The sequence below is a fragment of the Rhincodon typus genome, chromosome 7 (genome assembly GCF_021869965.1).
Source record: "Rhincodon typus isolate 14 chromosome 7, sRhiTyp1.1, whole genome shotgun sequence".
NCBI classification, from domain to species: Eukaryota; Metazoa; Chordata; class Chondrichthyes; order Orectolobiformes; family Rhincodontidae; genus Rhincodon; species Rhincodon typus.
In genome coordinates, this window is record NC_063338.1 from 12441081 (window position 1) to 12454069 (window position 12989).

At 45.0% G+C, this 12989-nt stretch overlaps 1 protein-coding gene across 1 annotated transcript in view; it reads left to right on the forward strand.

Annotated features, from left to right (window-relative positions):
- Positions 1 to 12989, forward strand: part of LOC109929169 (disintegrin and metalloproteinase domain-containing protein 23) — a 157917-nt gene that overhangs the window by 138533 nt on the left and 6395 nt on the right. Inside the window, 2 exon segments of the mRNA XM_048598692.1 lie at positions 9807 to 9896; positions 9899 to 10044. Of these exon segments, the coding sequence (XP_048454649.1) occupies positions 9807 to 9896; positions 9899 to 10044 (236 nt within the window).

Consider the following 12989-nt stretch of genomic DNA (forward strand, 5'->3'; position numbering starts at 1 on the left):
CTGTTGTCCACTGTAGGTTGGTTGCATCTAGGTATAGGGATTTTTGGCGTGTAACTGCCCTGTCATACCTATGGAGCCGGTTGTGCACGTCGTTAATCATTACCTTCACCATTCTGCGGCCATTGTACAATGCTGTTCTGTGTGCATGTGAGTTGTTGATGGGAGGTTTGTATCTCACATTGCGCGGTAATAACTGGTTCCTGAGGCATTCGTGTAGGAAGTAGAGTTGCTCGCAGGCCGTGCTCTGTTGTTTGGTGTAGGTTTCCGATTTCTGGGCCAATTTGTGCATGTTGCGCCCGTAGGTGTCTAAGGTTCTTGAGTAGATTTGTAGCTCGGGTTGTGGATGCTGTGGTTGGTTCGCTCGCCGAGCTGTTTCATTAGTTTGCAGACATTTCATTACCCTGCTGGGTAACATCATCAGTGCAGCCTCTGATGAAGCGCTGTTGTGTTTTCCCACTTGTTATTTAAACTCTGGACTCCATTGGAATTGATTACCTCATTTCCGGTTTTTCGTTGCAGTTGTGTGTAAATAGGGTCTAATTTTACGTGCCTATTGGTGGCCTTCCTGGTGGAGACGGCCATCAATTAGCAACAAAAAGACATGACCCATACTCACTCGTTTCTATACACACAGAGAAGGAGAACCACCAGTTGGGACGGCATCAGGATCCTAGGACAAACCAAACAGAAGCAAGCACAGGAATTTCTAGAGGCCTGGTTCTCCACCAGGAAAATAACGCTTCATCGGAGGCTGCACTGATGATGTTACCCTGCAGGGTCACGAAATGTCTGCAAACTAATGAATGAGCTCGGTGAACAAACCAACCACAGCTTTTGAGAGGTCTGTTAAAAAGTCTGATATCAGCAGCAAAGAAGCTGTTCTTAAATCTATTCATATGTGTATTCAAATGTCTATGTCTTCTGCTCAACAGAAGAGGGTGGAAGAGAGTATAACCAGCATGGGAGGGGTCTTTGATAATGTTGGTTGCTTTCCCAATGAGTATAGATGGAGTCAATGGATGGAAGGTGGTTTGTATGATGGACTGCGCTGTGTTCATGACTGTCGGTAGTTTCTTGCCATTTTGGGAAGAGCAGTTGCCATACCACACTGTGATGCATCCAAATAGGATACTTTCTAATAGTTCCTTACTTGGCTCACTGTTGCACTTTGTTTTATGTCACTGTTTTGAAGTGCCTTGGGACAGTTTGTAACATTCCTGGCGCTATATAAATGTAAGTTGTTTGATCTCCAGACGTGTGGAGGATCCCCACTTGAGAGTCACGATCAGCAAATTCCAGTCCTTCAGTGAATTAATGGTGACGGGTGGGGGGTTAAAACAGGTGTGGACTCTCAGGGAGCACTGTGTTTACTGCTTCCACCACTGCACACTCCTGATTAAACTGCTGAATATTTGCCCATTCCTGGCTAAGATACCTACTGATATTGCCAACTAAAGTGCAATCTGGACTGTTCTCTACAACCTTATAGGTTTAGTGCACTTCATTGCAATTGTTAGACCACAGACTGGCACTGATCTTGTTCAGGGAGATTTGCTACATAGTGCAGCATTTGATAGTGTTTTAACTTTTGAATTATACTGAGAGGGCAGAGCAGAGAAAGTTTCTTATATCCACACGAAATACCTCGTCTGAATCCATTGCATGCTGTCAAAGAGACATCATAGAGTTATACAGCACAGAAATAGACCCTAATGTCCAATTTGTCTGTGCCAACCAGATATCCTAAACTACTTTAATCCAATTTGTCAGCATTTCGCCCATATTCCTCTAACCCCTTCCTATTCATGTACCTGATCAGATGCCTTTCAAATGTTACAAATCTACTTGCTTCTGCCACCTTCTCTGGCAGCTCATTGCATACATGCACCACGGTCTGCATGAAAAAGTTGCCCCTTAGATCCCTTTTAAATCTTTCCTGTCACCTTAAACCTATGCCCTGTAGTTTTGGACTCCCCCTACTCTAGAAAAAAGACCTTGGTTACTCACCCTATCCATACCCCTCATGATTTTATAAATCTCTATAAGTTCACCCCTCAGCCTTTGACGCTCCAGGGAAAACAGCTCCAGCCTATTGAGCTGTGGGGACAGGCTGAAACCCTCCAAACGTGGCAACACTCTTGTAAATCTTTTCTGAACCCTTTCAAGTTTCACAACATCTTTCCTATAGCAGGGAGACCAGAATTGAACACAATATTCCAAAAATGGCCTAACCAATGTCCTGTACAGCTGCAATATGACATCCTAATTTATATAATTAGTGCACTAACCAATGAAGGCAAACATGCCCAACACCTCCTTCACCACCCTGTCTACCTGCAACTCCATTTTCAAGGAACTATGCACCCGCACCCCTAGGTCTCTTTGTTTGGCAACACTCCCCAAGGCCGTACCATGAACTGTATAAGTCCTGCCCTGTTTGGCCTTGCCAAACTGCAACCTCACATTTATCTAAATTAAACTCCATCTGCCACACCTCGACTCTTTGGCCCATCTGATCAAGGTCCCATTGTACTCTGAGATAACCTTCTTCACTGTCTAATACACCACCTATTTTGCAGTCACCTGCTATCACAGTGGGAGATTCCCCATTTCCAATCTGCATAGTCTACACCATGATGCAGCTGACGAGACATGGGAATAGATTTAGGAAATGTAGCAAGCAAATTACACACAGCAAGGACTAATACATTCTAATGAGTTAATGATCAGATAATAATCCCTTTTACTATTGCTGCTTGAGGGATGAATATACCCTTCTTCAGAATGTTGCCAATGGGACTTCAGTGTCCACTCAAGAAGACAACGAGGGTCTTGGTTTATAGTCTTCCAACAAATGGCATCTCCAAAAATGCGGTGTTCCCTCAGTACTACACTGGAATGTAAGTTTTCATGTTGTGCTCAAACCTCCAAAATAAGACTAGAACCCACAACCTTCTAACTCTGTCTTGAGAATGCTCTCAGTTCACCGTTGCTGCCACATAGAATGACACACACACGAGGCAGTATCTCTCTGTGCTATAGACTCATCACATTCTACCAACTGAAGCAAGAACTGAACAATACCCAGACAAGTGGCAAATAATATGCACATCACACAAGTGCAAGGCAATGACCATCTTCAACAAGAGAGAATCAAACCACCACCCCCATACCATTGCTGAATCCCCCACTATCAACATCCTGCAAGTTACCATTGACCAGAAACTGAACTGGCCCAGCCATGTAAATGACAGTGGTTACAAGAGCAGGTAAGCGGCTAGGAATCCTGCAGTGAGTAACTCACCTCCAGATTCTTCAAAGTCTGTCTGCCATCTGCAAGGCACAAGTCAGGAGTATGATGGAATACTCCCCACGTGCTTGGATGAGTGCAGCTCTAACAGCACTCAAGAAGCTTGACACCATCCAGGACAAAGCAGCCCGCTTGATTGGCACCACATCCACAAGCATCCACTCTCTCCACCACCAACTCTCAGTAGCAGCACTGTGTACCATCTACAAGATGCACTGCAGAAATTCACCAAAGCTCCTTAGACAGCCCACGACCACTTCCACTAGAAAGACAAGGGCAGCAGATACATGGGAACATCACCAGTTGCAGGTTCCTCTCCAAGACTCTTATGTGGTCATTTACCTGGCCACTACTTCAGTCAGCACTTCAAAAGAAGTTGATCCGGTTAGCCAGGCATGACATCCTGGATACTGGCAACTCTTGCTAAGAGAAATGGGAGGCAGTACCTGTTCTCACGAAGACAGTGTAACAGATTAATAATCTATGTTGGTTCAGTTGGATCCCATTTTACATCCAGCTGCACTTGCTCATATTACCTTTGTCTTCAAAACCTTAAACATAGAATTTCCTTAGAAGGTCTAGTACCTCCCTGTCTTCTCCAGAAACACAACTCCCATCTTCTCAATTCTCCATACTACTCCCCGTAGCTTTTAGTGCATCTCATTTCCTTCCCTCATTTGCTGCATACCTGGTGGTTGTGAAAGTGCCAACCTGAGGTATTTCTTGTAAAATTCTTTGACAGGATGTGGACATCACTGGCTGGGTCAGCATTTATTGCCCATCCCTAGTTGCCTTTGGGAGGGTAGTGGTAATCTGCAGTCCGTGGGAGTTAGGTACAAGGAGGGAGTTCCAGGATTTTTGTCCAGTCGCATTGAAAGAACAGCGACATATTTCTGAGTCAGGACGGTGAGTGGCTTGGAGGAGATCTTGCAGCTGATGGTGTTTCCATGTATCAGCTGCCCTTGTTCTTATAGAGGGGAAAGGTCATGTGTTTGGAAGGTGCTTTTAAAAGTGTTTTGGAGAATTGCTTCTTCAGTGTAGTTGGAGCTTTGTACCTGTCTGGACAAGTTGAAAGTACTGGAGATATGGAGTACTCTATCGTGCTCCTCACTTCCTCGTAGGTGGTGGAAAGGCTTTAAGGAGTGAAAAGGTGAGTTACTGACTGCAGTAGTCCTAGTCTCTGACCAGCTCCTGTAGGCACAGTATTTATATGATTCTGACCAATAGTGACAGATCTTTAGGATGTTGATGGGGGGTGGAATTCAGCACTGGTAATGCCAATGTACGTCAGGTTAGGTTCCCTCTTGTTAAAAATTACAGAATCCCTTCAGTGTGGAAGTGAGCCATTCAGCCCAAAAAATCCACACCAATGCACCAAAGACCATCCCTACGTTTCCCACGGTTTATCAACCTAGCCTGCCCACCTTTGGACACTATGGGCAATTTAGCATGGCCACTCCACCTAACCTGCACATCTTTAGACTGTAGGAAGAAACCGGAGCAAACCCACACAGGCATGGGGAGAATGTGCAAACTCCACACAGACAGTTGCTGAGGCTGAATTCGAACCCAGGTCCCTGGAGCTGTGAGGCAGCAGTGCTAATCACTGAGACATGATGCTGCTCCAGAGGTGGTCATTGCCTGATATTGGTGTGTCGTGCTATTATTTCCCACTTGTCCCTAAGCTTGAATATTGTCCAGGTTTTGCAGCTTACAGTCATTGGCAAACATCCCCACTTTGGTCCTTATGATGGAGGGAAGGTCATTGATGAAGCAGCTGCTGATGGTTGGGCCTTGGACAATACCCTGAGGAACTCCTGCAGAATTGTCATGGAGCTGAGGTGATTGACCTCCAACAATCACAAACGTTTCCTTTACTGCCAGGTATGACTTCAGCCAGCAGAGAGTTACCCCCAACTCCCTTGACTTCAGCTTTGCTCAAGCTCCTTGATGCCACTCAGTTAAATGCTGTTTTGATGTCCAGGGCAGTCCCTCCCACACCTCCTTTGGAAATCAGGTTCTTTTATCTGTGTTTGGGCCAAGAGTATATTGAGGTCTGAATCTGAGTGGCCTGGGCAGAACCCGAATGGAGCATCGGTGAGCAGGTTGTTTCTGAGTAAGTGCTGCCCAGCGTCGGTGACACTTTCCATCAAGTAGTTGGCATTTGAGAGTTGACTGATGAACGGTAATTAGCCAGGTTGGATTTAATTTACTTTTTCCTGATTGGACCCCCACTTCTGCTTTTGTTTTTGGGCAAATGCCTCACCTACCACCAGGAACTGTCTTCCATATTCTTGGTTATTTCTTGCTTTGAATTTGTGCCAAAGAAAGAATGGGCGGTAGCATTAAGTGTCTATGAGGTGAGAAAGAAAAACTCAACAGATGATGTCTCAGTGACCCTTAAAGAGTTTTGGCCAGAGATACCGACTACCACAGGCCCTACAATTGGATAATACAGATGATTCCCACATACCTCACCTGAGACAGGCTGAAACATAGTTGTGTCACCAGTTCCACACAACATCTGGGTTTGGGAATCCTCTTCCAATAGAAGGTAAGGTTTCCTGTGCTGTGAAGCCCATCGAGACATATCTGCCACATTGAGGAAGCGGTCAGCCTCTCCCACAACCAATAGACTTGAGCTTATCAAGAATCCTAACTCACAGCTCAGCCTGTTCACCCATTGGTGCTCACTGGCCCAGGCCAGGTCCTGGTCAGACAGAACCTCAATTTTAATATTCTCATCCTTGGTAGCATGTCATTCCAAGAGCTCTCCCTATCTCTGCAATCTTCTCCAGCCGTACAACCTTCTGAAGTCCCTGCCTACCTAAGATTCTAACCTCTCGTACACCCTGACCCATTGTCCTCCAGCTACCCAGGTCCTGAGCTCTTCGATTCTCTCCCTAAACCTTTTCACCTCTATATTCTTTCCCCTCTTTAAGACATTCCTTAATGTTGGTGATCCTTACCTCCGTTTAGGCTCAGTGTCAATTTTTTTTTTGATTGATAATGATCTTGTGAATTGTTTTAGTTGTTGTTGACGTGATAACTACTTTTTTAAGAGAAGTCTTTCGTTGGCTTGAGCACTGCTAATCAGCATTTGTTGGCCATCCCTAGTACCAACTTACTCAGCTATTTCACAGGACAGTTCAGAGGCACCACATTGTTGTGGCTCTGGAGTCACATGTAGGTCAGACTAGGTAAGGACTACAGATTTCCTTCCATAGAGGGAATAATTTTTTTTTTCGTAACAGTCAGTGACCATTGCCAAGCTTTCAGTTCCTATTTATGAGTTAAATTTAAATTCCACCAGCCATCATGGTGGGATTTGAAGCCATTCCCCCATAGTATTAGCCTCAGCCTCTGAATTCTTGGCCTGGTGACATTAACACTGCACCACTACCTGCCCAGTTCTTTTCAGTGAATCAAATGCGTTTGCATCCAATCACTGCCCTGCACTTAGGTATACTCCAGGAATCAGTGAGTTTGCATATCCCTGCACTGTGTCCATCAGTGTCCCAGTTGGCAGCATTTCATTTGAACTTGCAATGTAAGGCTTTCGGGCAGGAGAGGAACTTTGGTCTATCTCCCTTGTTGCTAATCCCTAATTGCATTTGTTACAAAGACCTGTCCAGTTCTTGCTTTAAACCTAATGAGGTTCCTTGTACTGTCGTTTGCTCTCCTATGCATTGACACAGATGTGACCCCAGCTGGGCCTAACGTCAGAAAATCCAGAGAGAAAGCATGGAGAGCAGCTGCAATCCTCAACACAGGGCTTGGACCCTCCAGTTGTTGGTTCATGGAGTGACTCTATCTGGTTGCTCCATGGCTCAGACACAAGGAGTAGCTGGTTCCATCTCCCCAGCTATGGCAGCTGTTCCTCAGTGGGCAGACCTCTCATCTCTGAATCTTACAGTTGTGTGTTCAAACCCCACTCTAGTGACTGGAGCACGAAATCTACATTGATATTGTCAGTGTACGTGAGAGATGCTGCACTGTTGGTGTTGTCTGTCAGAGTAACTGTGTTGCTATTGTCAGAATGGGAGTGTGGGAGTTTGTGAGAGCAGGAAGCATTGATGGTGGAGACTGAAGGAGTGAGACTGTGAGCGTGGGAGACTATGAAAGGGGAGACTGAGAGAAGGAGAGGAGACTGTGTGTGCAGTAATCTGTGACAGCAGCAGTCTATTAGGGGACAAACACAGATGTTAGAACTCAGTCAGAACACCATGGTGGTTATTGCAGCCTCAGAGCTTGGAGCCTTGATGAACCCCCCTACCCTCCACTTTGGGGTTGCAACCCTCCACTTTGGGGTTGCAACCCTCCACTTTGGGAGACCCTATCTCAGGCAATCCTTCGGGATTAAGCATGACTTGCTTCCCCACCATTGGGGCGGTATCAATGGAGGTAGGGTAAGTGGTGTTTAGAGAGTTTGGTAACTGGGTGTTTGTAGTATTGTGTACTCTCTCTTATACGGCGACCTCACCTTGGCACAATCCCCACAAAGTCCATGTGTTTGCCAATGAGGCTTCTCTGCTTTGGTGTTTCTGTGGTCTGAATCCGTGTTCACCATTACAAAACAATTAATAAGCAGCAACTGGGGTGTCTTGTGGAACAAATGAGTATTTTGATCATGGTAATCAAGAACAAGTATTGCCTTGTCTGTGAGATGAGATGCACCTTGGTTTAAAAAAATTAGCTATCTTTGGCCAAACCCACAGTAAGAGTAGGAGATGTAATTGTATGCTCAAACCACGTGAGGGCATTTCAATCACTGTCTACTAGCTGGGAGGGAAACCTCAAGATATGGAGGGAAGTAACTAAATAGGTCTCTAATGTCTGAGTACAAATCTCCTGCAATTATTATTGTACCTAGAGTGACCAACTCTCCTTTCATATATTCCTGGAAGTTACAATCCATGCCCCCCACTCAAAAAGCCCTCTCCATTGATCTAACCAACATCTTCATCCTTATGGACACCATCTTCCTGATTTCAACTAGGAAGCACACCATCTCTTCAGGGGTCTATTGGAATACCATGAGCAGTCAATCAACTATTCCTGTCACTGACTCCCACTCCTGTATGTTGTTTGTAACTGATGAGTAAAATTGATTGAAGAAAACGAAAGCTAAAAGGCATACAATTATAGGTTTGGCAAGCACGTTCTATCTTGTGTTGCTTGCAACAGTGTTCTGGAGATCAGTATTCAACTCCTGAGTGCCCTGTATAATCTTGGAGAGTTGGCAACTCTAGATATCATTATAGTAGTGAGCTTTCATTACTATGAGAAGAAGTAGCCTTAATAGTTAAACTGGAGGAACTGTATGCTAACTTCCAGTTGTCCACATTGTTGGTGACCTCTGATATACTGTTTGTGTGGGAGCACACACTTTAAGATCACTAGTTTCTCTTAGGTTCATTTTGCATGCCATTTCTAATGGTACTGGGCATGTTTTGGAAGGAAGAGAAAACAGCAATAGGTTGAGATGCCTTAGCATGAGGCCTTGCTTATATGCCCCACATCAAGCCAGACTTTGGGGAGTTTGGAGCACGCCCCTATATCCATTGCTTTGTGATGTCTTGCTGTTTTTTTTCATAAAGGAATAAGCTTTATTTCCTCCCTCTCCTCCACCATTTCCTCCTCCTCCACCTTCCCCTTCTTCCTGGGAGAATGGACAGCCCAGTGCCTGGCAAGAGCCGATTATAGTCTGAGCGGGGAAAAAATAGTCCGGAAGCCATCGCCAGTTCCAGAATCCCGTAAATCCCTTAAAGTGCAATGGTCACGGCTCTGTCCATTTTCTGAGGGTGTCACAGTAGGTGTGGTGTGTAAGTGTGACCACTAGCCTGTTCTGCTGCTCAGCTGTGCTCTGATTCTACATGGGCCCCTCAAGTCTAAAGCTTAATTTGGAACGAATCAAAGGCTGGGAGGTCGAATGTTGTGTGGCAGCACTCACTTGTCAAAAAGAAAAGTGGCTTTGCTGAGCAATTTGAGACTGGGAGCGAGGGGAGGTTGGGATGAGGTATCTACCAATCTGGCATGACCCTGTTGACATTCTGAGTTGTGCCAATGGGAATGAAGGGCACGGGTTCACATCTAGCACCCGTGAGATGTACTAGATGTGCCTTGCGTGGGCTGGGAGGAGCAGGAAATTAGAAGGACTTTTGCCCATGCATCGTTCACCCGTCCCAGCACCTATCTATCTGCCATTTAAGCCCAACTGAGACTGAGGTGGGCAGCATGGTGCAGGGAGGACTCAAGGCTCATTCATTTCAGTTGGATTGGAGATCCAATGCCTAAAGCTGCTGCCTGGTATCCCTGTGTCCTCTCCAGGGGAATGCCGTTGCCACTATGCCAGTTATCTGAAGCTTTAGAATGAGGGGCTCGCCTGTAAAGGGCAGCACATCCGGGAGTTCCGATGCACCGTTACTAATGATCTTTTCTTCTTCCCCTTCTTCCTTTCTCCTCTCCACCTCCGCTTCCTACTGCACACTGCAAGAAATGTCAAGAAGCGAAGATATGATCCTAGCCAGGTTGGGGCGATTTGAAGTGGTGGGGGAAAGAGGCCGGTGGTGGGGGGGTTGGGGGGGGTAGCGATCTCATCGCCTGTGGATTCTGGGAATGGTTGCTTAGCGTCAACTCCTCACGGAAGGGAACACAAAGAGACAGACAGAGCGACAAGACCAGAGCTTCCCGAGAATGTCACGTTGACTCGAGATTTCTGCTTCCCCCTTGCAGTGAGGAGGGGGAAGGCAGCTGGAGTTATTCTTAAAGACATGGAGGATATCTTTCAACTCCCCCACCCCTCCCCAGCTCCCCCCACCCCGAGGAGGTGGAGGAGATGGTTTGCCTAGTCAACCCTCGACCACATCGAAGCAGAGAGGAGAAAACCACCCACAAGACAATAGGATTCTCACTTCATGGAAAGTCCACTTGCAATGCAGAAGGAGGCACATGACAAAGATCGAGTATTCCTGAGGCATTGGCTGCACATCAATTCGTTGTTTATTTTGTTTGCCTCTCCCATTTTTATGTTGTTGTTCCTGAAGCGGACACTGCTCTCTCATGGCATGACATTCTTCTTCCAGAGGTAACTGCATGGAAAATAAACTTTAAAATGAAAACTCAACGGGGAAAAGAGATGGCACCTATCGATGAGTGTCTTTCTGTTTTCTCGACAGCAGGCAGCGTGACTGGTCAACATTTTCATCCAATCTCAGGTCCATCCACTCAACATTGGTTTTATCTGCTTCGAACTGCCAGAGATCTCTTTTTTTTTTCTAGTTTGTAGTCAAGACAGCGGCAGAAGCTGTACAAAATATCACATATATGGATGTACAAAAAAAAGGGACTGTAAAAAAATGGAAAAGTACAAATTGAATTTTTTTTTCTCTCTTTCACTACCTTGTACCTATCTGTGTTTATATATATATATATGGTGGGTGTTTCAAGGCAATCAGGTGAACATTCTAGGTAAATATTCAAAACATTATAATATTTGAAATGCAGGAGAGGACCATGTGTGTGGGAAATGGTGATTGAGCTAAATTCACTTTCCAGCTCTTGATCCATGATATTCAGGACACTTTCTGTTGCATATCTGAGTGTGGTGTTTTTATTTTGAGTTTTTTTTATTTGCCTCCCTTTCAGACATTCCCAGCCCTCTCTCTTTTAAACTGCCCTTTCTGGTGGCCAAGTTTTCATCACTTTGACCACTAGATGACCCATTACCCATGAATTTAAGTGGGTTCCATTGAAGGCCAGAATGGTTCAGTCCAGCCCATGGTAGAAATCAGCTGACTGGCACAGTGGGAAGAGCAGACCCACAGCGAGAACTAGAGTTTGCGGTGTTGATGTTTGCTGATGAATGCCTACCTAGCCAGCTTGTGGCCTCTTCTGCCAGTCCAGCTCAGCTTTACTTTCCTGCTTTTTCAAAATGGAACAAAATGCCAGGCAACAAAATTTTTATTTAATGTGTTGAGAAATTTGAGACAGTTGGCTTGGAAAATCTTGCTCTGCGTACCTGTGCATGGGGCCAAAGAACTTAAACATTGACAACATAGTTCTGTCAAATCCACCACGGAGCAGTGATTGTAGACTGGTCGATGGTGTGTTACACTGGGCTGTGTTATCTGGGTCGCATTCTTTCAATCTGCACTCATTGCCAGATTGTCACACTGTGAATTTTCTTATCTGGGGCCTGGGCTATGAATTACTTTTTTCTCCCAATTGATCTGTGTGTCACAGCTCTTTACCTAGGGTGCCATATAGTTTGAAGGACAAAGGTGGCCAATAATTTGGTGCTAAAATAGCCAACTCAAGAAAAGGTGACAGAAACTGGAAATGTTCTGTGAGAGTGTCCTGTCCAATGATCAGGTTGTGTTTCATTGGTGTAAACATTGCATAACACCGTAAAGCATAGGAGCAGAAGTAGGCCATTCAGTCCATAGAGTCTGCTCTGCCATTCAATGAGATTGTAGCTGATTGGATAACCCTGAACTCCACTTTGCTGCCTTTTCCCTATAACCTTTGATCTCCTTACTGATTAAAAATCTATCTCAATATATTTAATATTGAATATATTTAATAATCCAGCTTCGACAGCCCTCTGTGGTAAAGAATTCCACAGAATCACTACCCTCTCAGAGAAAAAGAATCCTTCTCATCTCTGTCTTAAATATGTGACCTCTATTCTGAGATTATGCCCACAAATTCCTAGATGTTCTCACAAAGGGAAACAACCTTTCTCTATCTACCCTGTCAAATCCTTTAAGAATCTTGTATGTTTCAACAAGATCACCTCTCATTCTTCTAAATTCCAATGGGTACAAATCCAATCTACTCAACCTCTCCACATAAAGTAGGTGCTCTATACCTGGTATCAGCCTAGTTAACCTTCTCTGGACTGGTCACTGTGCACGTGTGCATGGGAATGTTGCAGATGCAATTCCTCTGGGAGCACCAATGTGAGAACATCCTCTGGAGCATATTTCCACTGCCAGTGCATATCGCCATCTGAGTAGCTCTCACCTTACTGATGAGCTTTGCCTGTAACCTGAACTCTGGCAATGCAAATGACTCACAGAGCAAAGGACAGTAGGCTTAACCCTGCATCTGACAATCTGATAGGAGTCCCTGAAGAAGCAGTACAATGGGAACCAATCTCTGCATCAAATATGGCTTCTTACACCTAACATTGAGAATATTTGACAGGGACCTTGGACAATCAAATTGGAAAGTGTTCCATTTCCCAGCACAAATATCCATTATCTGGTCCAGCACATTATCAACTGTGTTTCTTTTTAAAAGATATTTCTGGGTGTTTACAGGTATTAAAACTATCTCTATTTCAACTGTACATGGTGGTTTAAAACTTGCAAGAATAATTATTTTAAAAAATCACAGTTGGTATTGGAACAGTGCTGGCCAGCCCAGCATTTATTGCCTGTCACTAATAGCTCTGAAGAAATTCAGTGGTGAGCTGTCTTCTTGAAACACTGCAGTTCTTGGGATGCAGGTACGCCCACAGTACTGTGAGGAAGGCAGTTGCTGGATTTTGACCCAGTGACATTGAAGGATTTCTAAGTCAGGATGGTCTATTGCTGGAGTTGCTCCTGAGCGTCTGCTGACCTTGTCCCTCAAGGAGGAAGAGGTCACGGGTTTGGAAAGCTCTGTCAAAGGG